Genomic DNA, 23,199 nt, shown 5'->3' with positions numbered 1-23,199 from the left:
AGTCGGTCGAACACATGCTCCGCATCTCGATCAACTACCAACAGGACGATTGGGCGGGGCCCAAGCTCGACGCGGTCCAGTTCGGTTACAACAACTCCGTCCACACGGCTACTCGTCACTCGCCCTTCTACCTCAACCACGGCTACCACCCCCGGACCGAGCTCGACCCCGCGCAGGCGCCCACCGCTACCGTCCCGGATGCCGCCCATTTCGTCGGAGTCGTCCACGAGGCCCGCTTGGCTGCCAAGGGGCATATCGAAGTTGCTCGGCGTCGGATGCTTGGGCTGTCGGACAGCCGCACCTCTCCCGCTCCTCCTATTCATGCTGGGGACCAAGTGCTGATAAATGCAGAACATATCGACACCTCCCAAAAATCCAAAAAACTCGCCTTCCGCTTCATCGGCCCATACACCGTCACTGCCCAATTAGGCCCGGTCAACTTCCGCGTCCATATCCCCAACTCCTCTCGCCACGATGTATTCCACGTCGACCGTCTCCGCCCTTACGTCGACCCAGAGTCATTCCCACATCGGCCCACGCTGGATCGCCCCCCTCCCGAGTTAGTGGACAGTAACGCGTATCTTGTGAGTAAGATCCTCGATTCCGCACGCAAGAGACGCAAGCTGTTCTACTTAGTTGAATGGGAGGGCTACGGCCCCGAGGACCGCGAATGGGTCCGAGCCTCCGAGTTCCACCCCGACGACACCCTGGTCGAACACTTCCGCGCGGAAAATCCCACCAAGGAAACACACACAACCAGGCGTCAGGCGTAGATGGGAGAAGGGTCTTATGTCACCTGGACAAGGGAATGCCACACGCACGGCCTTTTATATTTACTTTGTATAACCCCCAAACCCCGGAACCCTGATCCCTGACCGCGACTGCTTTTCACATCGCTGGCCACATCTCTTCTTCCCTCATCCGCTTTTATATATCCTCATTAGCATTTCATGTACCTTAGTACTATCGCCGCGCAGTCATCCCTCATCCTCGTCGCCTCTTCCTGTGACACCGTCCAACGGTTCATCTTCATCTTATCCTTCCTTCATCCACCCAGAGGCCTCTCACTTCGACTTTGACTTCAACTTCAGTGTCGAACACACGGGTCCCCGGCGGCCACACAGAGAGTGCAACCCTTCTCCATCCTCTTCCCCTCCGCGTAGATCTGCGTGACATTGCCCTTGCGTCGCTCCCGGACAAGTCAGCATAAGATCAGACGAGGGACATGAGGGACTTACCCCGAGAGGAACGCGAGCCTTGGAGGACGAGCTAGTAGAAACACTAGAAGCCGACGAGGAGAAAACGGAGATGGGAACCTGCGGCGGTCCGTGCGGAACAAATGCGGACGCCTGGGGCGGAGCAAAGCTAGGACCGAGTGGATCGGCGATGATCACCGCCTGGAGGGTAGACTCGGATGAGTCGGTGATAGACAAGGCCTGTCGAAGGAGTCTCGGATCAATGTTCTTCAGGACATTGATCCAAGAGGCGTTGGACGCTGTGTCCGGAACCGGGACCTCCGGGAGTTCCGGAACGAATGACAAAGGCGAGACGGGCACCGACAAGTTGAAAGGGGGACCAGACGGATCGACATTGAAGTTGAAGTCAAAGTCGAAGTGAGAGGCCTCTGGGTGGATGAAGGAAGGATAAGATGAAGATGAACCGTTGGACGGCCAAGAGTGCGGCTGAGTGGGCGCCTCGGACGGAGGGGCGGTGGAGGTTGAGTCAACTCCACATTCGGCGAGCTGCGGATCAGCTAAAAGCAATAACCTGCAATAACCGAGACCATTACGTACGAGGGCCTGGAAGTCCGTCGCGAAAGCCGGAATCCGCGAAAGCCGCATCGATCTCACCAACAGTGAGACTGCCGAGGGTGGGATCTTGTTGGTAAAGAGACATGTTGTGTGTGTTGGCGTGGATCAGGGGTGATGGAAGATGACGATGTGTTTGAGGGAAAAACACAGGGACACATCAGGGGTTATATAGCCCTGGGAGGCATGGGAGCATGTGACTCGAGAGGGAGTGTTAAAGTTAGCGCATGATAAGGCTCATCAGCTTGGCATACCGGAAGTGGTAGCTGTCAGTGGACTATCGAAGCGATAGGCAATATAGCTAGCGATAGGTTAGCTATCGCTAGGTTGATAGCTTAGGGCTATCGATAGGTTAGCTATCGATAGGCTATCAGTAGGTCGCTAGGTATCGGTAGCTTGATAGGTTAGCTATCGATAGGTCTGGAATATATAAGAAGAGCCAAACGAGTCGTATGCATCCCCAGTCTGCTCTTGAAAACTTAACAACGAGAGCCATGGATGGCTAAGCGTTGGATAGATCGTCAATCACCGTACATAGCACTAGCCACATACATGTTCATGTAGCTCTTGCTCTGTCCACCTACAGCTTGACCTATCGACACTCGTTGCTACTCCCATCGACGTCTATACGGTTCGGCACACTCCTCGTATCACTCTCATACCCCTCCCCTGTGCGCTAGTCCTCCCTAGTTCACCTCGATTTCCTCTCTTTCGCTTGCCATCGATCCAGCTTCCACCCTTTTTCACCACAACGGAAGCCGAGTCACACACATTCGCCTTCGTGTCTCTGCGGATTGCGCAATAGGAAGCCACGACGGATGACTCGCCGTTTGCAACGCAGAGTCAGGAAGGCCTGTGATATGTGCGACAGTGTCGCTTAAAGCAACACAAAGGATATGCACCAGTGAGAGCAAGCTAGTATATGCATGACATGATAGCTGACTACGAACAGGAAACAAGAGCCGCTTGAGAGTCAGGAGCCGGCCGTCCGTCCGCAGGGAACATCTCGCCCAGCTTGACCCCCCCTCGAAATCTCTCAATCAGTGCAGCCTCGACTACATCCTTGACCTGTGACTTCATCGCTGAGTGCGTGAGACCTCCGGTCGACGTGGAGACCGTGGTTGAGGATGTATGAGTTTTGCCCCACTCAGTGATGGCATTGCGCTTGACATAGTCGAGTCCAGGAGGGAGAATCGCACCGCTTTGAGAGCTGAACTCCAGCCCGAGATCAGTGGATCCGGTACCATCGGTGCTTTCGAATGTCCAGTAGGTCACGTTGCCAGTAGTGACCGGGGCAATGGTGGGAAGTCTGCTCATTGGGGAAAGACGAGAGGGTTTGATAGGTAGAGTATTTGACCGGGTATGTCAAGCAACGTGTGAGGGGCGTGCCAAGTCGAAAATAGCAGCTAGCTACAGGTCGGGAGAGAGGGCTTGCTTGATTCGGTGGTATGGTGACTTGTATGAGAGTTGATTCTGCTCGGAGTTGCTTTTGGCTTCAAGACTGATGTATGAAGCGGATGGGTCGGAGCGTCAGGTTTCTTCATACATCTGTACCGAGAGCAGAGGGGATTCGACAGGTTGTCGGACAATCAAACCTGGACAGTCGAGTCTTGAATGGCGTCACGGAAGGCCTCGCTAGAGACAATGGCCTGCAAGAAGCACAAAGGACGAGGTGCACTTTGTGGTACTCGCAGGAGACCGGGACCTGGCGTGCGATGTGCCACCGCACTCTCACCAGAAAGCGGGCAGCAAACGCGCTGAGTCGTCCCCAAAATGTTCTAGCAGTTGAGTGCGTCCGATCGACCTGGATTGTCTTGATGGACCAGCTCGTATCGGTCCGGTCAGTAACAATTGAGACCAGCCACAAAGTCATAGTATGCATGATGGAGACACAGCTGCCTAGTCCGATTCCGAAGGGCTATCGAGCGCAGGCATATCGGGCGCAGGCAGGAACTCTTCCACCGTCAGGCACCTCAATCTGACCAGATCTCCGTATTATCCTTTCAGCTCAGACTCTATCAGAACCTTGATCTCGTCCCTGGTAGGGGCAACAGTGGTCTCGGGGCTCATCCGGCCAGCCTTGGACTCCATCCGCGTGGTGAAGATGTTCGCCTTGACCGTGGCAGTACCGGGCGGTAGAGTCTGGGTGGCCGTTGCAGTATCGGGCACGCTCGACCGGACACTTCCGCTTGCATTCGAAGCGGTCTCAGTGAGCGGAATGGTGAACTCCAGCTCGAAAGGGGGCCAGAGATCATCCCTCACCTAGTAGCTTACGTCTACGGTGCTGACAGTGGTCGAGGGGCCGGCGACAGCAGTAGGAGCATGCTCAGTGCGGGTGGTGAATACCAACTCGTACCCAGACCCGCTGGCCGGGGGGTGTACTGCCGCAGTGGTAGTGACGGATGTGCTGGCTGCAGGGGTGGTAGGCGTAAGGAATACCTCGTGTCCGGAGCGGCCTGAGAGTGGCATATCGTCTGAGGAGCAGGCTGACCTGCACTAACGCGGTACGTCGAAGGGGGCTTGAAGATAATGATAATGACCGGAAGACTTGAGGATGCGCAGCAAATGCGAGGGGGAAATGAGAGAGTATATCTGTCAGCCATAAGTAGACTGCAGCGCGGCGCGAGGCTTTGGAGCTGGGCAGTACTTGAATGGGTCGCAATGGAAGGCCAATAGCGTGACATGGTGAGAGCGCGATCAGAATAAGCGAGGCATATAACCTGGAGCCTGCGGTCAAAGGTAGAGTTCCCGGCGTGTACCACTCTCGGCGGTGAGGGGTATGATCAATAGGCTTACACCAAGTTGAGGCTGAGATGCAGGTAGGTACATGGCTTAGCCCTCGGCTCGTCTGGACTTTCAAGCCTTGCTTGCAGTCATCAGCTGTCTGTTCGTAGTACCGCTACATACCGGAAGCTAGGTAGAGCAGCGTTTGCCACATCCGACCCCGCTTTGCCACCCGGGCATACGCGCCATTTGGGGCCAGTTCACAAGTATCCAGCATGAGATTCACACCAGTATGTAACCTCAGCCTCATATCTCATGGCCAGGTACTCGCTGGGTACATCAGTCAGCTACAGCGGTGAAGGATGAGGTGCCACACCCTCCGCCACAAGCTGTTCCCGATCTAGATCGGCAGTTCGGGCATCGGCGATCCTCAGGCACGGCTTGGATGCCGTCATCATCGCCGCGGCGCTGATGCATGATGTGGCTGACTTTTCGAAAGGCCTATCTTGTTGTCTCTCTTCCACCCTTCATCTCCCTATACACCATGTCCACCCAGACCAAGCCCACAGCTATCGTTATCGGAGCAGGTGTAGGAGGTATCGCTACCGCAGCTCGTCTCGCTCACGCTGGCTACCAAGTGACCGTTTACGAAAAGAACGAGTTTGCAGGCGGCCGATGCTCGCTCATCCACCACGAAGGGTATCGCTTCGATCAAGGCCCATCCCTCCTCCTTCTCCCTCCACTCTTCCACCAGCTCTACAACGACCTCGGCGAGAAGCTCGAGGACCACATCGAGTTGATCCAGTGCAACCCCAACTACATCATCCACTACCACGATGGCGAGAAGATCATGCTTACGAGCAATCGGGCTCAGATGGAGCAGGAGGCGGAGAAGTGGGACGGTCCAGGTGGAGCTAAGCGATTGGAGGGGTTCCTTGCGTGAGTACTAGCCTTGCCATCTGAGTGTCGATCTGAGCTGACTCGGTAGTGAGGCCCGTAAGCACGGCGAGGTATCTTACGATCAAGTTCTCGGCAAGAACTTCCCCTCGATCTTCTCGATCCTCCGCCCCAAATTCTTCATGCACGTCCTCGATCTCCACCCTTTCGCCACTGTCTACGGTCGGTGTGCCAGGTGGTTCAAGACGGAGCGGATGAGGCGGGCGTTCAGCTTTGCATCGATGTACCTCGGGAGCTCGCCTTTCGACGCGCCAGGAACCTACTCGTAAGTCAACCCGCTCTAACACTGAGATACCGCTGACTCTTTAGTCTCCTCCAGTGGTCCGAGACCTGTGAGGGTATTGTGAGTCCATCCCATGCCCTTATGAGCTCAGCTGACGTTCCAGTGGTACCCCAAGGGCGGTTTCTACCAGGTCCCCGCCTCCGTCAAGCGCATCGCCGAGAAGAACGGCGCCAAGTTCCACCTCTCCACTCCCGTCAAGTGCGTCACCTACGACTCGAACAACAAGGCTACCGGTGTCCTCCTCGTCAACGGTCAAAAGCACAATGCCGACGTTGTCGTCGTCAACTCAGACCTCACCTGGTCGTACAACAACCTCTTTGTCAAGGAGGGCGAGGAGGGGACCGGTAAGACCCTTGCCGATGCCAACTCGAACGGTACCCCGGTGAGCAAGAAAGAGTTGCTCGACCCCAAGAAGGCGAACAGCTTGGTGCAGAAGCCCCACTCGTAAGTCTCGTTGCACTCACACAGGGGTAAAGCTGATAATCAGGTGCTCTTCCATCTCCTTCTACTGGGCTATGGACCGCAAGCTCGATGACCTCAAGGGCCACAATATCTTCCTGGTGTGTACCACCCCATGCTGACTAGAGCAAAGCTGACATACAGGCCGAGGAGTACAAGGCCTCATTCGACGATATCTTCCGAGACCGCTCCATGCCCCGCGAGCCCTCGTTCTACATCAACGTTCCCTCGCGTATCGACCCCACGGCCGCGCCCGAGGGCAAGGACTCGCTCGTCGTGCTCGTCCCCGTCGGTCACCTCTCGCCCGGCAAGAAGGGTTCCGACCCCGACGACGAGGGAGCGGACCAGGACTGGCCCGGACTCGTCGAGCGCGCCAGGAAGCAGATCATTGAGATTGTCGAGGAGAGGTTGGGGATCACGGGTCTGAAGGATATGATTCTTTGGGAGGAGGTCAACACCCCTTTGACTTGTGAGTTGCTCCAGGCGGGAGAAATTTGGCAGAGCTGATTCATCAGGGAGGGAGAAGTTCAACCTCACCCACGGTTCCATCCTCGGTATCACCCACGACTTCTTCAACGTCTTGTCATTCCGTCACCAGTCCCGCCACCCCAAGCTCTCCGGCGCGTACTTTGTCGGCGCGTCCGCTCACCCCGGTACCGGAGTAGGTTCCCTGTCATTCTGAATCATGACTGAGCTGACGATCAGGTGCCCATCGCTATCGCCGGCTCCAAGCTCTGCGCCGAGACCATCATGCGCGACAGTGGCATCAACCTCCCCTCCACGTACACCGCCAAGCCCCCCGTGGCAACCTCGGACCTGGACCGCCCCCGCTCCCAGAACCTCATCCACTACTTTGAGCGCACCGTCCTCGGCCTCGCACCCTTCGTCACTGGCGCCCTCATCGCTTCGAGCATCCTCGCCATCGCCGCGCTCGCGACCGGCCTCATCACCCTTCCGGCCATCATCAAGTTCCTCGGTCTCGAGTCGCACGTCGCGCGCTACTTGCCGTCGTACGGTCTCGAGGGGGCTCAGGGTTGGGAGAAGTACTCGCCCCTCTCAGCCAAATCCAACGGTCTGTTGGGGTCATACGGCTGGACCGCACCCATCATCCTCCTCAACTTGGTCATGGCGTACATGACCCTTTCGGGCGCGGGCAAGAAGGCGCAGCCGGTGGCGTACAAGGCGGGCAGGGAGGAGGTGGTCGGTATGCCGGTACCCATCGATGCGCGCAAGCCCGTCATGGTCGGGCACAAGGGGGCGGTGGGTATGCCGGTGCCTATTGATGCCAACGGGCCGGTGCTTGCTCGGGCTTTGTAAGTGGGGAAGGCGTCGGTCAGGATCGGGTGGGTTCGTCAGGATTGAGAGGTCTCGTTAGAGTTTCACATACACTAGGTCATGATAGATGTGCATAGATGCAAAAGTACCTCTCGCCGTGACAGACTGGCGAGGGCAAAGGCAAACACCATGGTCAGCTATACGCGTCAGACTCAATCAATGCATGATCTACGCATACTCTGTGAGACCAGTGATCTGATCAGGCTCGGTTGCGAGGACAATCTCGACCGCCTCACCACTGCTGTCCCAAACGCAGGGCAACCCAGAAGCCATCCACTTTGACGAACCTCTTCAACTCCTCTTCCGACAAAGATCCGTCGAGACTCCCTTCAGGCTTGGCCTGGACGACTTTGATAGCAAGAAAAAGCGGTCCCGCGATGTTGCATCTGTGAGTGCGGCGATACCAGGGGAATCTGGACTTTGTCATGCCAGGCAGGGTCGTGGTGGCGGTCAAGAAGGACCGACCGTCCGGCCTCCATTCGGAGAGAAAGGTGTATTCGCCGGGAAGGCGAGCTGCAGCTTTGGACGGCATGTTCGAGTACTGGTATGAGATGAAATGGTTGGAGAGTGGGTATGCTCGGATAATTGGAGCCTGGTTGAAGGTAAGAGAAGAGCGTGATATGTATGAGGACGAATATGGGAAAAAGCCCGCTGTTGGGATAGGCAACGCCCTCAAGCCGTCAAGCTTGTCGTTACGCTTGACTGTCCTTTCAGATACCCCCTTTTTGCCTGATTTCAGGCTTCAGCGAGTAGTTGCATATGAGTGTATACTCGACGTAGATCGTGCCCTCCTTTCAGCTCTTGTAACCGTTTCGTGCCGCCGGAGACCCCTGAGTGTTCACAAAGCTGCCTTGACTGCCTCCCAAGTTACGCTCGGCTGGCCGGGCAAGGTTGATGCTTGAGTAGTTACTAGTCAGTATAGCGCTGAAGCATGTACAAGGGCATACGCATAAAAGCGAACGGAGCAATCCGCCGAGCAAAGATCAGTGGATATCAGAGTCAATATCGTGAGAGTATCATACCATAACTTCCTAAATGTGCATGTCTTGTTGAGACCCTCTGATACTCACGCCACATCCCTGCTCCCGCACTTTTCACCGGAGCATATTCGGCGGACCATCCACCATCGAGTCGAAGAGGAAGCTCCAGTCGGTCGGATCTTGGGCGACATAGTTGAACAGGTCGTTATCCAACCAATTCATGTTGGTTTCCTGCGTTTCAACTTCGGCTGGAGCTTTGACTTACAAGATTCTGCAGTGGTAGGGAATGGTCAAACAGGTCTCCCAAGACCCCCGAGCCGGGCTGGAATGGCCCGGTAGCTGTCAATGCGATTGACTGGGGCTGCGGAGAGCCCACCTGAGAGATAGGCGGAAGATGGTGGTCTCGGCGGGCTCGACCCAGTGTCTGCTTGATCTGCTGGAACAGCCTGCCGCTTGAAGCTGCCGCATCAGCTTTGTACCTGCACAGACGGAGTGTGAAACTCACCCGTTCTGAACATCTCCATGAGCGCCTCAAGGTCACGATTGACCTGTCGGAGATCGAGCTGCTCAGGAGCGAGCCGTGCAAACCTGATGACCATACGGGCAGCAAATACGATTCCGACGTCTACGATCAGCCAAGTAGCAACTCTCATACGAACGTGTTGTGGAGGTAGCTAGGAAGTCAGCGCACATTCTAGCACACGTAGCCCAAGGAACACTCACAAGAGGCAAAATGAGACTTGTACTATAGAATCAGCATGGTTCAAGATGGGACTCACCCCTTGGCTGTGTATAGCCATATGCAGTAAGGACGTCGCAGCAGTCATCGCTCTTTGGAAAGCCTGAGCTCTGTATCCTTGAAGCTGAGCGACATCTTGCCGCTGGTTGATACCCGCCAGGAGGGGAAAGTGAGCAGTCAGGCTGGCAGTCAGCGATCGCCCTGTCCTCAACTCGATGACTTACACTACGTGGTTACTCGCGGTAATCACTGCCAAGTGAGCTTAATCTTGAGCAGCAGCTTGAAGACTCACGTATGTCTCTGATATAATCGCCCGGCGGTACGTTTTGCCGGTCTAGCAGGTCAGCAGTATTACTGGTAGGTACCTACCATAGAACGCAGTCCATTCCGTTCGCCAGATGGTAACGATCTCAAAGTCGCTGCTTGCTCGAGCGATGAGGTCCTATAGGGTCGGCGGCGGAGTCGGCGCTATTGTCAAATGACGTCTTTCTGCTCATCAGCGGACACCTTCTGTGGTACTCACGTCTGCGCTGTAGCAATTCGCAAGCTGCGACAAGCCGACTGTCCCCAAGATTGCTGAGCGGGTGATCAAGGAATTGACGCCCTAAGCGTATACACGGCTCGTCACCGATAAGAAGTGGTCGTCCGTGGTTGAAGCACATTCTGCGGTCAGTCCTGGGCGACATCATGCACCTACTCATACTCCATTTTGCAGACCTGCTTGTCAGCTGGTATTGCCGTTAGCACTCACTGCAAGCCATATCCTCGCCCCCTCGACCAGTCGACGTTCCGACTGGAGATCCCGCCCGCTATTGGAAGATACAGCGAGTAGCTGGGGCAGACAGTGTTGAAGGTTGAGCTCGAGACTGTTATCAGCGCGCTGCCTAAGTCTTCACTCACGCTATCCGCAGTGCCATGCCCATCCACCTCCATCCATCATCGCGCCATGCAGATATAAGGACTACAGTCAGTCCACTCTGCGTTCCACTTACCGAGTGCTTGTACCGTCAGACGTTCGTCGAATTGGTCCGATGCGGTCGAAAAGGCGCAACTCTTGGCTGCAAGGTGAGCTTGGGCTATCGTCCGACCTACCGAGATGCGAGACATGGTCGTGCAGACGATGGACCACGTCTACACTGTCAAAGTCTGCTCTATTAGCGCTACCAGATACCACGACATACCATCACCGTCCTGAGCAAATCCAATAGTCAAAATGACAGTAAACGCGAGAGCGGATTTCGATCGTATTCTGCCATCAGCTCGCCCGGGGATCTGACTCACGAGGCCCATGTATCTTGTGCTGCGTCAAAGACCGGCAGAGTAATATGAGAAGAGACAAAGTACCTCTTGATCAGCTAGCTCAGCGATACCAGCTCACCTTTCAAAGTACCGCCGACTCTGGCTTTCTGTGCAGATGCCGCGGAGGATCGGATCCTCAGACGAGTAGCTCGAAGGCGGGGGCATTTCCCCAGGAGCTGGATGGAACGATGGCCCGCCATCTGGTCCCCGCCGGTGTCGCTCAGAATCCGCTTCGTCGAAATGAGCAGCCTTCCTCTTATTGAGCCGGACCGATGATGCTGTAGCGCGAGATATGACGACGTCGAGCGGGGCAAGACGAGGTACAGTGTCGTCTAGCGGGTCGTCGTGTACCGGATCGTCCGTAGAGCTCCCCGACTGGGACGAAGCCGGGCGCCTATTATCGCCAATGTCGGAACGGCCTGAAACCACGGTGCCGACATTCGGCGAGGGCAGATGGCGGCCGCTAGTATCTGCGCATTTCAGCTCTGACCGCAGACAATACCCACCAGTTGCCAAAGGGGAGGGGTTCTGAGGAGCTCGCCCCGCTAGTATAGCGCTGATGCTGCCGAGCTGCGCATTGATAGCAGTGAACTGGCCTTCTATACTTGCGATCCGTCTTCTGTCAGCTGCATCCTCTTGGAGGGACCTACTTCTCCATCTCTGCCATCTTGGAGCTCCGCCTCCCGTCGAAGGTACAGTCTGCGCCACTATCCCTGCATCGCTCGCACGGCGGGTTCTCGCGGTCGACGCATTTGACTTTGGCTTTGTAGCAGTGGTCCTGAGGTCAGGTCGAGTCAGTAAGGTAACCTACACATGCCTCTGAGTCGGTCAGCGCGTCTTGTTCGTCATTCAGAGAGCATGCTTGACTGACTGGATGCCATCCTGGGAGTAGCTTGCCAAGCTGCTGAGAGGTGTAAAAGTATCTTATCAGATGGCAAGTTGGCTCTGAGATCTGAGTTCCAGGCTTGTCCGGCCGCCTTCGTAAAGTCCGGGCCGGAAAAGACCGGAATTTCAAGGTCGAGCTCAGAGACGAGTCAAGGCAAGGCGAATCATGCATCTATCCATCTCTACTGTGCTCTATTACTACGGACTACATCAAGAACAAGCTGGCAGGAGGCTGGGTCTTTGTGACTCCGATGACCAAAGTGGGCGCCTCAGTCTCACGAAGGGAGTCGGGGAAGGTGTAGACGACCTCGTAATAGTAAGCACCGTGGATCTTCTGCGCCAGGGAGAACGAGACAGCGCGATCGCCCTTGTCAACGATGCTGCCGCTCAGATGGATGTCCAGGCCCGGGAGGGAAGCCTTTCCGTCGGCCAGGAACTCGTGATCCAGGTGCAGGCCGGGGAGGCAGCCGAAGCGGATAGCGACGCGATTGGAGGTCGGACTGCCTGGGAAATCGGTAGGGGTGAGGTAGCGGACGGTGAGCGAGTCCTTGGAAGCGATGAAGGAAGTGCAAGCGTTCTCGGGCCAGACCTACTCATTAGCTCTGACGCCATACACGCACTCACCGAGATCCAACCGCAACCAGAGCCATGGTTTCCCGAGTCCCACTGAATCACACCGGGGTTGAACTGCGCCGGAATCCCCTTTGGCCCGCCGATCCGATCCTCATCAAACTCGACGCCTCCGATTGAGAGCCCTTCTTCCAGCCAGTAGGTGTATCGGCGAGGCTTGCGGTCGTGTGGCGGGAATGTCGAGCGAGGGGTGTACATGTGGGGAGCGTATAGCTTCTTAAACTTGGCGCGGGTCTCATCCGAAAGGTCGGCTTCCGTATATGGCGCGGTGAGCATCTGCATGGGTATGAGAGCTGCGTCGGTGAAGTGGTCCGAGCCGTTGAGGGGGGAGGGCATCGGCGCTGACTATCAGCTTCGGTTTGAGAGCAACTCACCATCTTCTATGCCTACGACCGATGCAATGTTCGCTGCGACGGTGGCGTAGTACTGATCATCAGCGATGTTCTCGTGCAAAGCCCTACAGACTCACCTGGGTCATGCAGTATCCGTACGACCGGTCCCATGGTCCAGCAACATTCTTGAGCGAGGGGTTGTACGTTTCCGCTGCTTGATCAGCTAAAGCCCGGTGCGGTCATGTTTAGGAAGAACGGACCTTGAGACTCCCAGATCGCCTTCATGAGCCTCGGAGCGACCTTGCTGATGGCGGATTCGGGCGGACAAAACTTGGCTAAAGCCAGCGCCATGAGGGTGACGCCGGCGTAGGTAGGGCTGTTGAACTCGCCAGGGGTATCGTCTCGGTCGAACAGCTCAACTGCCTCTTGTACCCAGCCCTGACATCAGCCTGGTCCAGTGAGAGACTCACCTCTGCTTGCTCGATGAGTTGCTTGTCGCCCATCATGTGGCCAGTGTAGGTACTGCAGACACAGCGCAGGAACCACGGCTAAACGTCAGCTTCTACGCCACAGTAGCACTCACGTTGGTGTATGAAGGCCACATGTCATCCCCGTGCCAGCCACCATGGCGCTTGGCGTTCCCGATGCAGGCGGTGTGCATAGCCTTCTTGATCCCCTCGATGAGGTCCGAGTCGAGCTTGTCACTGAATTGATCCAAAACCTGCATTCCAGCCATCGTGAAGAAGAGGCTACATGTCAGCTCGGCGTGAGTGTTTGACTTGCGCATTGTTCGGATCTGCTCATCAGCTACTGCCTCCTGGACGAGCGTGACTTGCTCACCATAAGAGTCATAAATCTAGCCCGTCAGCGCTGGCTTCGAGGCGTCGATAGGATGCAACTCACCTCTCCCACCCACAAGGGGTTCTTTCCTGATGACCAGGGATGTACAGCATGCTTCTTGAATCTGAAAGGTCAGCCCGTTCCATCCTTCCAAGCGCCATAACTCACGAGCCATAGTTCTGCTCGAAGGACGAATCAAGCTCTTGGAGATGGAGCGAGTTGGCGAGAAGCTTCTTTGCCCGCTCGACATCACCGGGCTGGTCACGAGCAAGAAGGCCGACCGAATACCACGAGGACAGCTTGGCGGACGAGAAGCTAATGTGTCAGCTGCAGCTCGTCTCCGCTCGCTGATCTTGCTCACAGAAGAGGGGGCCGGTAGTTTGCGTCGAGGATATCCATACCCAAGTTAAACAGCGCCTTATGGCTGGCAGTCAAGCCTGCCTCGTCGAGGAAGTTTTTCGCGGTCAAGTCGACTGGGTGTGGATCGGCTATGGGGGTGAGTACTCTAGTGAGCGAGACGATGCAGTGATGTTGGAGAAGGCAAGATGCCAGACGCGCTGAGTTCGGCGGTAATAGTTGGTCGGCGGTACGGCACCGCATGCCGGACCGAGCACTAACCGTACCCGCTAGCAGATCTCGGGTCCGGATCGCCGACCTCCCGCCGGCCCATGTTGCCGTTGCGATTGCCGCCAACCCCCTTCTCAACCTCCCTTGTCGGACCCGTTTCGCCGTGGGAGGGAGGGGGACCCCCTTATATACTGGAACAGCCCCTCATGGAGCTCCGGTCTACCCCACTCTTATCTTGCCAAAATGCAGTCAGAAGACAAGAACGAAATCCAGCACCTCCCCGACATCGGTCGAGCGGACTCTAACGAGGGCGAGAAGGTGGCGCCGTTCGACAACTCGCACATCCAAATCCAGTCGGTCGACAAGCTCACTCCCTTCCAAGCGGCATGGCGGTTCAGGCGGATTGGCTTCTTCTGCTTCTTGGCTGCGTTCTCCGCCGGGCTTGATGGGTTCCAGGGTGAGTCAAGAGCTGCGCAATTCTCGGTGATGGCGCTAACAACGTAGGCCCTTTTACGGTTCAATCGTCGCCAACAAGGGTTTCATCCAGCAGGTGAGTCTTCTGCCAGCGCAGACATCGCCATCGCTCTGTGCTGATCAGGCAGTTCGCTCCTCCCGGCACGACCGTACTCGACGCCCAATGGGTATCCATCTGGGGAGGCTTGTCGAGCACGTTCCAATGCCTCGCTCAAATCGCGATGGTCTTCTTGACCGACCGCTTTGGCCGTCGGCCTGCCTTGTGGCTGACCTGGGTCCTCCTCTGCTCTGTAGGTCCACCCATCTCCACCTAGAATGCACTGACACGGCAGTCCGTCCTCGCCGAATCACTCGTCACTACCAATGTCGGATGGATGGGCGCCAAAATCCTTGCTGGCGCAGGTATCGGGGCCATGCAGGCTACTCTTCCCCTCTACATCAATGAGCTCTCCCCCACCCAGATCCGCGGCTTCTTTACCGAGGCGTACACCTTGTGAGTAGCCTTTCCACTTGAGGTGAGGCAGTAGCTGAAAAGATTAGCTGGTACGTCTCCGGACAGTTGATGTCGGCCGTCACGCTCCAGCGACTCGGCGTCACCAACCCCTACGACTTCCGTCTCGCCATCTACACCCAGTGGGGCATGATCGGCGGTCTGGCCATCATCTACCTCGTCCTCCCCGAGTCTCCCTGGTGGCTCGTCCAGCACGACAAGATCGACAAGGCCCGCAAGTCCCTCGGTCGGCTCAAGCGCGGCGTTCCCGACTACGACGTCGAGGTCGAGCTCGCCGTCATGCGCAACACCATCGACGAGCAGCGTGCTCGCGCCCAGCAGACCGGACCTATCCCTCTCAAGATGATCTTCCGCGGCCTCAACGGGAAACGCCTCATTATCGCCCTCTGGCCCAAGCTGTGTCAACAATTTGTCGGTCTGTCAGTCTTCAACAACTACGCCACCTACTTCTGTGAGTTTTCCAGTGGGAAGGGGTCTCTGTTACCGTCTATTTGGACTCAGCTAACCTCATACAGTCCAGATTGCAGGCAACAAGGACCCGTTCCTGTAAGCATCTGAAAGAATCTAATGATCCTCCCGAGTATTGCTGACTTTCCAGCGTCACCATCATCCTCTCGTGCTGTCAGCTCCTCTCAATGTGCTTCACCATGGTCCTCGTCGACAACTGGGGTCGGCGTCCTCTCACTGTATACGGCTACATGATCACCACCCTCGCCGACTTTGGTATGGGCGCCGTCGGGATGTACGATGTCGCGGGTAACGAAAAGCTCGGCAGTCTCCTCGTGTTCTTTGCCTGCCTCGCCACCTTCACTACCACCTCCAGTAGCGCCATCGGATACGCCTACCTCTCCGAGATCCCCAAGCAGGACTTCCGAGCCAAGTCGGCTGGGTGGGGTCTGGCCTTCCCGAACTTCTTCAGTATCATGGTGAGTAGTCGTATTCTGTGAGAGTGCCTCAGCTGATTCGTCAGTTCTCCTTTGTCACCCCTTATATGCTCAAGGGTACCACATCTGGCTTCCCTGGGTGGGGTGTCAAGACCGGCTTCTTCTTCGGTGAGTACCCTCACTACAGACGTAGTACTCTTAGCTGACTTCCAGGTTGCACCGGTGTCATCGTCTGCACTGTCAGCTGGTTCATCATCCCCGAGACCGCTCGTCGCACACCCGCCGAGATTGACGAGATGTTCGAGTCGCGAGTCAATCTCCGCAAGTTCAAGGGGTACAAGACGGAGGTTCAGCGGGAGTTAGACGAGCAGGAGCACGTCGCTGAGCTGAGGCCTTAGACAATTGTAGGCATCAGGTAAAGGAGGGGCGCTTGTAGCAGGAGGTAGCTAGTTGCTTTATTTGGGTCTGCGAATGTATGGTGTTGAATCATGCCACACGGTCAGCTATTCTTGGCGCGCATTGCCGCAGGGGAATAGGGACATGGGGCATGTAACACCAACGTAGCAGGGGACAGATGGCAGTGTCGGTCGCTGTATGGGGTGTCTATAGACTTCCTTGATCTGAGAACGTGCGTCAGCATCAGCGTCGTACGATATCAATAGGTCTTCGTTCGGTCTTGCCGTAGATGTAATTAGATAGTATCAGTCGCGTAGCAGTGTCAGGAGATGGATTGGCCGCTTGCCTTAGCTCGAACAGCTCCAGGCATCCCCATGTGCCGGAGTCGACGAGTCCTTCCAGACATCATCACCTAGCTGTCATCGTGCACGTCAGTGTGTCAATCACCAGAGATGAGTTGGCTAGTATGCACATTGCTGTGCTGCAGACGCATCAGGACTGTCAATAGCGCCCCATCTACTGATGTCCCCTACGACCTGTCCGACTCGTCGGTCGACATGTCAGCCTCCCAGTCTGTAGATGTATACGCATATGCATCGACGTTGATTACTTCTTCCATCCCTCTCGCATCTCCTACCACCCGCCCGTCTTCTCACTCGGTTCTTCCCTTGGCGGCAGCTCCTTCATCCCCCTGCCCTCATCCTCCTCCGTCTTTGCCGCCTTGTACTGATTCCACCTGACCGTCATCCCCCTTCCTGCCCGACCTGGATCATCCCATCCCACATGAAACTCCCCCTCTCCCGCCGCATCTTCCAGCAGGGACACCTGATCACCCCACCCGCCCAGACACCCCACCAACCACCGCTTGCTCCCGCCGCACAGACCAGCAGCGAGCACCGAGTCTCCCCAGAGCTCCCCCAAGCTCACCTCCCCGATCTTCCACGCGGTCAGGAGCGCTCTCACTCGTTCCTGTACCTCCTCGACACCCGCCTTCTTGCCATGCCGACCCGCCGCTTCCGCCATGATGGTGCTCGGAAGCAAGAAGCGCCCGACGAGCTTGTGCGGATGCGCCGTCTCCTTGCTGAGCCATGGTAGTTCGCTAGATCGGACAGAGCGGGGAGAGCGCATAGGGATACCGGAGGCGAGACGGAAGAGCGCGACTTGGCTGGCGAAGATGGGAGCGTTGGGGGAGAAGTGGTGGTCGGAGGGATAGTAGGACGGGGAGGAGGAGAGACCGACGCCGGAGAGCTCGACCTCGTAGCCCCAATCTTGAGCGGCAGAGTTGGCCCAGGAAGCGAACTCGGCAGAGGTCATTTCGAGCTTGTGGTCGGAGTGACTGAGTATTAGCTCAATTCAGGCAGAAGTAAGAGACGAGCAAGGTATGGAAAGGTACAGCCGGGAAGACTGGGGTAGAGGAGGATGAGGAGGTTGTAGCTGATGTCTTCAAAGCTGGAGTGAGAGTGGGTCGGACGAAGAGAGATACAGCTGCCTAAGAGTTTGGAGGTGCTTGCCGAGCAGGTGCCTACCCCGCCCAAGCCGCACACGACGCCGCCCCGCAAACTCCGCACTCGTGCTCGCTTGAACGGCCGAGTGAATCTCCTTCCTCTCCATCCTCTGCCCTACCTCAATCCCATCCTTCCCCATGTATGACTATCCTCATCCTTCAATGTCTCCACCCTCACCCCCGACCCAGCCCCAGCGCTCAGCGGCTACCTCTTTCTCAATCCCCTTGGCCATCTGACAATCTCGAGCTGACTCACCGGAACACCCGCTCTGTCCTTCCAGTGGGATCAATGAACCCCTTCCGCGCAAAGTTGTTCTCTCCATCTCCATGATCGTCATGCCTCGGGAATTTGGCGTTGAAGTCGAAGTTCTAGTAAGAGAGTCAGCTTGATCTTGGGGAGAGGGACCCGTCCAGTCCCCACTCGCATCTCGCCCGGTGCCCAGTCCCCCCGTACAGCAGCCTATCCTGGCTACTCCCGCTCCAATCCTTCCTTTTCTCCACAGTGCCCGAGTATCAGAAACCGAGCGCATCCTCCTCATACCCGGATATAGTATTGACTCCAGATTGACCAACTCACCGGGGTGGATATCAATAACAGCCTCGGCCTATACGTCCCCAGACAGACCACACCAAAGCGGCTCAGCACCAGCGGATCCAGGTGCTCAATGACCTCCAGCGCCACCATTGCCTCATACCCCTCCAGATGCTGATTGTACGACTCGATCCCGCCCAGCCAGAGCTCAGTGGTCAAAGGAGAGAAACGCCGAGTTCTAGTAGGTGCCGCCGAGCTGGATTGCGCGGTGGCCGAGGCCGAAGAGGAAGGGAAAGTAGAGGTGGTAGGGGAGGCGGATGTCGACGTTGAGGTGGAGTTTGGAGGGGCGAGGATCGAGAGTGCTGAGGGTAGGACGCTGGGTTCGGGGTCGAGAGCCGCGAGACGCTAAGGTGTCAGCTGTGTACTGGAGCTGTGTGATTGGCTTGGACTGCATTGTCGGATGGAGGGAATGAGGATGAACATGTTCAGCAGGAAGGAAGAGGAAGGGAGACGGCGGCGGGAGGGCATGTAGCAATTGAAAGAGACGGCCGAGGAAAGATGAGTCGGAGCCGCGACAGGCTGGTGTGACAGATGGCCAGCGTCCGAAAGAGGAAGGGGATAGTATCAGTCGGACAGCGGTCCCCCGTCGCCCCACCATCTTCACCTGGATACTCTGCACCACATCCATCACTGTTAACTCCCTACGACCGCCTTGGTGTATTGGTCGCTCCTATTCCCCCACCGTCACGCCACGGGCCTCACAGCGCAGCCTCATCTCTGGACGCTCCTCGTCGCCTTCATCATGCGTCAGGTTGTTCCCCCTCAACAAAGCCACCCACTCGAGCCCGACCAGAATCACCAAGACCTCCGCCTACACCCAGCTGAACTCACATTTAGGAACAACTCTGGCTCTTCTCCCTCCCATTCTGGCTCTTTCGCTTGACCGACAGCAAGTCCTTCGACACCCGCAGCGATAGAAGCCACCTCGACGCTGGGCTCTCCCGTCGGGGTACCGCTCTTGGTCGTTCGCCGGCGGAGTGGTGCTTCTTGTATAGTCGCTGGAGGTTGGATGAGGGTTTCGAGAAGTGCTCCAGGGCCTGCACCGACGTCTAGGACCTATCTGATCAGCTCAGGCTCTAGAATATGCCAAATAGGAAGATACAGAATCCTGTAGCTTACGGATCAAGACAAAAAGAGGTCAAACTTACGGATCGTACGCCTTCCCTTCGCAGCACGTCCAGTGCCCAATGTCGCCTCTGCATCCATAGACTGACCTGTCAGTGATGCCTCTTGCGTATGATGCATAGAGAACTCACTCTGGAGTGAAGGTCACACCTGTCACATCGGCTGCTTCGACCATCGAGACTTCGACTTTGGGCAGATCGGTCGGGAGCGACGATGGCGAGAGCAAATCAGGCGAAGGCAGCGGCTCTTTGGGACGCGGCATCTTGAACCTGACGACGGCGCAAGGGGCGCTATGGGAGGTATAGGTAAAGGTATCAGTGATAGACAAAGGAATGAAGAGTAGAAGGGGGACGACGTGGATGGAGGACAAGCCAGGGACCAAGAGACGCGCGGGGAAGTTTCGGCTTCGGCTCCGGAATTCCGGAAATACAAGGGGCAGTCCGGGGCCACAGCGGGGGCGGGGAAGAGACCGGCGGCAAGTGTATATGACCTTGCAGGGGTCGTGGACAATGCTCTGACCACGACTGGTGCCTAGCTGTACTGTCTGTAGGCCGATGCGAACGCAATACTGGCGCTCCATTTGTACAGCCTCACCGCGCGGGCATGCGCGAGGAGCAAGGCCAGCTGAGCCTACATTTGGGCGTGCAGATCGAGCCTGTACCAGGCCGAGCTTCGTAGTCCTGGGGAGATCATACACGAGCGCGAATGACGAGCAGTACTTGTCAAGATACGCTCTTGCTATGGACATGGAGCGAAAGCCCAGCTGACAGCTCGATATCCGCCACGTCCAACTGCCACTCCGCCAAGCCAGTGTCCGGATTTTACCGACAGATTATTGTCCGGATTCCGGATATCTGACCACCGACGTCATCATTCCTTGGAGCTGTCAGCTTCAACCTCGCCCAAGTCCATCGACTCTATCCTCCTGCCTCTATACTATACCATTCATACTTACCCTACCTGACTCACTCACCCACTTACACACATCAAATATGTCGCCTCCATCCTCCGTACCCGAACAGTACCGTCCCTCCTACCTGCCCCCGCAGATCGCCAACCAAAGGCAGGAGGATCTGCCCGGGAAGCAAGACCCGATGGACCCCGCACCGCTCGACGATGTCATGGCGGATGGGACAAAGTACAAGGCGGCTGGCAAGCTCGAGGGCAAGAGGGCGGTCGTGACGGGTGGAGACAGTGGGATTGGCAGGGCGGTCGCGATTCTCTAGTGAGTAGTTTTGATGATACGGATGTGTGAGGCTTGGGAAGCGGCGTGGGTGGGTGGAATGAGCAAGGGGTATGGACTGGTCTGAGAGGATTACATTTGAGAGCGGAGAGTCTGCAGATCATGGACGCCATGGCGTCAGGCAGACAAGCTTTCCGACCACTGCTCGAGCTCCAGCCGGACACCTTATCACTCAACCTTTTGCTTCTACCCTCCCCGCCCATCTGACCCGCTTCATCTACTCCCATCCCTCGCTCACCCTCATCACGTAGACTCTAGCTGACTAAGCAGTGCCCTCGAGGGAGCCTCCCTCTTCATCCACTACCACCCCAAGGAGCAGACCGACGCCGACAACGTCAAGGCGTACATTGCCAAGGTCGCTCCGAACGCTGCGGTCGAGCTATACGCCAAGGATCTGGCAACTGAGTCGGCGTGTCTGGAGATGGTCGAGGAGGTCAAGAAATGGAGCAAGGGAGAGCTGCATGTTCTGTGAGTACAAAGCTGCTTGACGATGAAGAGAAGGCGGGTATTGCGTGAAGGTGGGGCAGGGCACGATCGGGGAGATGAGCGGCACGAGCGGATGGAGTGCAGTCTGCAGGCAGGTGAAATGATGGTGGTGGGAGGGCGGAAGGAGGGACGGAGCGCGGCTCTTCGCATGTGGTTGCCGGGTCATGCGGTAGGCTCTGTCAGAGACAGGAACTATGGGGAAGCAGTCTAGGCGGGACGGTTGATATCGGTCGCAAATCTTGGCTCTGGCCAGTATAGACGATAGGGGGAACAGAGCGGGGGAGAGCTATCCTGGAGTGCTGCGAGGCCGGTTCGATCCAGCTTGTGGCCTTGCGCTGACTATCCAGGGTGAACAACCATGCTACCCAGAACGAGGTGCCCGCCATTGCTGATCTCGAGTCCGAGCAGTGGAGGCACGTCTTTGACGTCAACATGTAGGTCCATCTCTCACACTCTCTGTATACTTCAGGTCATTCACCTCGATGCCCATGGCGATAGCATATACTCCTCCTCAGCATCCGAGCTCCTACTTCTTGAGATCGATCATGCGTAGAGCTGACTTCCCAGCCACTCCTTCTTCTACCTCACCAAGAACCTCATTCCGATCATGCCCTGGGGCGCCAGCATCATCAACAACGCCTCGATCAACCCGTTCAAGGGTCACCCCAAGGTATGTCTCCTCTCTTGCATCAGCTAGGGTACGGCCGTGCGTGCACCTTGCGTTTGATAGACGAGCTGATCGCTTAGCTCCTCGACTACACCGCTACCAAGGGAGCCATCGTCGCCTTCACACGAGGGCTGTCGAACCAGATCGTGCAGGAGAAGGGTATCCGTGTCAAGTCAGCTTGGTCATCTGTGTATACCATGGAGCTGCCAGCTGACAGTCCTCAGCGCTGTTTGCCCTGGTCCCATCTGGACGCCTCTGGTCATCGCCACCATGGGGAAGGACTCGCTCGAGGACTTTGGACCATCCAGTACGTTCTCCATCGCTGTTCTCCCCGACATCCTCCCTGTCTCATGTTTGATTCCCTCCTCGACGGCTTGCCCACCCCGCACCTCTGTCCACCGCTCGACCCCTACAATGATTCCTCCCCTCGCCCCTTTCTCTTCTGCTCGAGACCTAGCTGACTTCACAGCGCCCATCGGCCGAGCCGGTCAGCCCGTTGAGGTTGCTACCGCCTTTGTCTTCCTCGCCAGCGTCGACAGCTCGTACTTTACTGCTCAGGTAAGCTGCACCTGCACCCTCTGACACTTGTCTTGGTGAAGTAGTGAACTGATATCATCAGTGCTTCCACGTCAACGGCGGAGCTGCGTACTAGGCCAGAAATGAGAGGACTCGAAGCAACTGTGTAGCCATATAGTAGATGATGGTGGATATGACTGGGAACGTATGATGGTTCTGTAAATACGCTTGCCTGCTGTACTCATCGATGGCTCGGGCTTCCTAGGTCATATCAGGTGATGCCTCACTCTGTGCCCACTCGACAGACAGCTTTCAGGCTTGGTCGGAAGGCAGATATCTACGAGCTCGGCAACTCCAGCCGTCTTCTTCCACTTCCCTCTGCAGTCAATGATTGATCGCTATGGCAGAAGAGCGATGACTCAAGCACCTGCAGAGTACTCAGCCGCCCATCATGTACTACTACACCGTGAGTCTTGATGGGCTTTGGGGGTTAGGGGGCCTTAGGGTTAGGGGGCCTTAGGGGTTAGGGGGTTAGGTGGGTCTGCCGCTCTTTATGTTCCCTGATCTGCAAGTGTTGCTGGTAGGGGTAATTGGCGGTCGTCTGGTCTTTTGTACATATTCAGCCCCGTCTCCACTCTATTGTCAGTCTTTCCCGCTACTCCTGCAGCTTTCATCGACGTCGCTTGTCAACCTTTAATCAGCGGGTGCGATATCACGAAGGAAGGGTCTGTGGTTTCTTTTTTGGTGGCGCCTTGTCGCCCAACTTAGTGCTGCCTGTACCTCCACACTATGCCTCCCTTCCCCTTTGCGCCCCAACTACCACTTTTTCTTCCTCCTGACTGTTTCCCTATTTTCAATCTCCCGATCATCCCTTGGTCATTCCTCCCTCGTCCTCGCCTGTGTTTTCCCCTTTTTTTTTTTCCCCTCCCCTCTGTTTCTTCTTCCCCCCTCCCCGTTACGAGC

At 56.5% G+C, this 23,199-nt stretch overlaps 9 protein-coding genes across 9 annotated transcripts; 5 read left to right on the top strand and 4 right to left on the bottom strand.

Moving 5' to 3' along the window:
- Positions 1-275: 275 nt before the first annotated feature.
- Positions 276-773, top strand: MKK02DRAFT_24341 (uncharacterized protein; the record flags this gene model as incomplete). The annotated part of the gene is made up of 1 exon (XM_053086882.1): positions 276-773. The coding sequence occupies one exon, from the start codon at positions 276-278 to the stop codon at positions 771-773; it is 498 nt and encodes a 165-aa protein (XP_052946980.1).
- A 272-nt stretch (positions 774-1,045) lies between these two features.
- Positions 1,046-1,896, bottom strand: MKK02DRAFT_32097 (uncharacterized protein; the record flags this gene model as incomplete). The annotated part of the gene is made up of 4 exons (XM_053088450.1): positions 1,046-1,079; positions 1,104-1,189; positions 1,239-1,753; positions 1,794-1,896. 4 exons carry the CDS (start codon positions 1,894-1,896, stop codon positions 1,046-1,048), a joined length of 738 nt encoding a protein of 245 aa, XP_052946979.1.
- Positions 1,897-2,939: 1,043 nt separating this feature from the next.
- On the top strand, positions 2,940-4,268 carry MKK02DRAFT_32096 (uncharacterized protein; the record flags this gene model as incomplete). The annotated part of the gene is made up of 5 exons (XM_053088449.1): positions 2,940-3,074; positions 3,386-3,597; positions 3,635-3,648; positions 3,740-4,017; positions 4,041-4,268. The coding sequence occupies 5 exons, from the start codon at positions 2,940-2,942 to the stop codon at positions 4,266-4,268; spliced, it is 867 nt and encodes a 288-aa protein (XP_052946978.1).
- Positions 4,269-5,076: 808 nt separating this feature from the next.
- MKK02DRAFT_43118 (uncharacterized protein) lies at positions 5,077-7,548 on the top strand (the record flags this gene model as incomplete). Its single annotated transcript, XM_053092282.1, has 8 exons — positions 5,077-5,471; positions 5,521-5,754; positions 5,799-5,832; positions 5,876-6,216; positions 6,260-6,332; positions 6,376-6,700; positions 6,747-6,892; positions 6,937-7,548. 8 exons carry the CDS (start codon positions 5,077-5,079, stop codon positions 7,546-7,548), a joined length of 2,160 nt encoding a protein of 719 aa, XP_052946977.1.
- Positions 7,549-8,660: 1,112 nt separating this feature from the next.
- Positions 8,661-11,465, bottom strand: MKK02DRAFT_43117 (uncharacterized protein; the record flags this gene model as incomplete). Its single annotated transcript, XM_053092281.1, has 21 exons — positions 8,661-8,777; positions 8,812-9,005; positions 9,052-9,171; positions 9,206-9,220; positions 9,270-9,291; positions 9,326-9,467; positions 9,510-9,534; positions 9,578-9,619; positions 9,809-9,948; positions 9,983-10,002; positions 10,037-10,151; positions 10,186-10,246; positions 10,278-10,343; positions 10,378-10,431; positions 10,467-10,534; positions 10,567-10,629; positions 10,664-11,054; positions 11,091-11,200; positions 11,235-11,362; positions 11,396-11,403; positions 11,456-11,465. 21 exons carry the CDS (start codon positions 11,463-11,465, stop codon positions 8,661-8,663), a joined length of 1,911 nt encoding a protein of 636 aa, XP_052946976.1.
- A 209-nt stretch (positions 11,466-11,674) lies between these two features.
- Positions 11,675-13,941, bottom strand: MKK02DRAFT_43116 (uncharacterized protein; the record flags this gene model as incomplete). Its single annotated transcript, XM_053092280.1, has 13 exons — positions 11,675-12,058; positions 12,094-12,440; positions 12,474-12,525; positions 12,569-12,642; positions 12,692-12,869; positions 12,902-12,979; positions 13,015-13,152; positions 13,211-13,227; positions 13,272-13,287; positions 13,335-13,395; positions 13,440-13,586; positions 13,633-13,759; positions 13,890-13,941. The coding sequence occupies 13 exons, from the start codon at positions 13,939-13,941 to the stop codon at positions 11,675-11,677; spliced, it is 1,671 nt and encodes a 556-aa protein (XP_052946975.1).
- A 140-nt stretch (positions 13,942-14,081) lies between these two features.
- On the top strand, positions 14,082-16,105 carry MKK02DRAFT_24379 (general substrate transporter; the record flags this gene model as incomplete). The annotated part of the gene is made up of 9 exons (XM_053086887.1): positions 14,082-14,299; positions 14,343-14,388; positions 14,441-14,602; positions 14,645-14,805; positions 14,853-15,274; positions 15,339-15,369; positions 15,422-15,749; positions 15,794-15,875; positions 15,921-16,105. 9 exons carry the CDS (start codon positions 14,082-14,084, stop codon positions 16,103-16,105), a joined length of 1,635 nt encoding a protein of 544 aa, XP_052946974.1.
- A 631-nt stretch (positions 16,106-16,736) lies between these two features.
- Positions 16,737-19,586, bottom strand: MKK02DRAFT_23746 (uncharacterized protein; the record flags this gene model as incomplete). The annotated part of the gene is made up of 8 exons (XM_053086777.1): positions 16,737-17,439; positions 17,864-17,976; positions 18,185-18,395; positions 18,465-18,544; positions 19,031-19,057; positions 19,124-19,255; positions 19,348-19,408; positions 19,456-19,586. The coding sequence occupies 8 exons, from the start codon at positions 19,584-19,586 to the stop codon at positions 16,737-16,739; spliced, it is 1,458 nt and encodes a 485-aa protein (XP_052946973.1).
- A 730-nt stretch (positions 19,587-20,316) lies between these two features.
- On the top strand, positions 20,317-22,372 carry MKK02DRAFT_24172 (uncharacterized protein; the record flags this gene model as incomplete). Its single annotated transcript, XM_053086851.1, has 8 exons — positions 20,317-20,549; positions 20,838-21,035; positions 21,401-21,487; positions 21,621-21,723; positions 21,801-21,892; positions 21,945-22,027; positions 22,190-22,278; positions 22,340-22,372. 8 exons carry the CDS (start codon positions 20,317-20,319, stop codon positions 22,370-22,372), a joined length of 918 nt encoding a protein of 305 aa, XP_052946972.1.
- Between the last annotated feature and the right edge of the window lie 827 nt (positions 22,373-23,199).

This window comes from Dioszegia hungarica (assembly GCF_025882075.1).
Source record: "Dioszegia hungarica strain PDD-24b-2 chromosome Unknown MKK02contig_7, whole genome shotgun sequence".
Taxonomy (NCBI): Eukaryota; Fungi; Basidiomycota; class Tremellomycetes; order Tremellales; family Bulleribasidiaceae; genus Dioszegia; species Dioszegia hungarica.
Note: the sequence above shows the minus strand (reverse complement) of the source record. Positions and strands in the feature narration are given on the sequence as shown.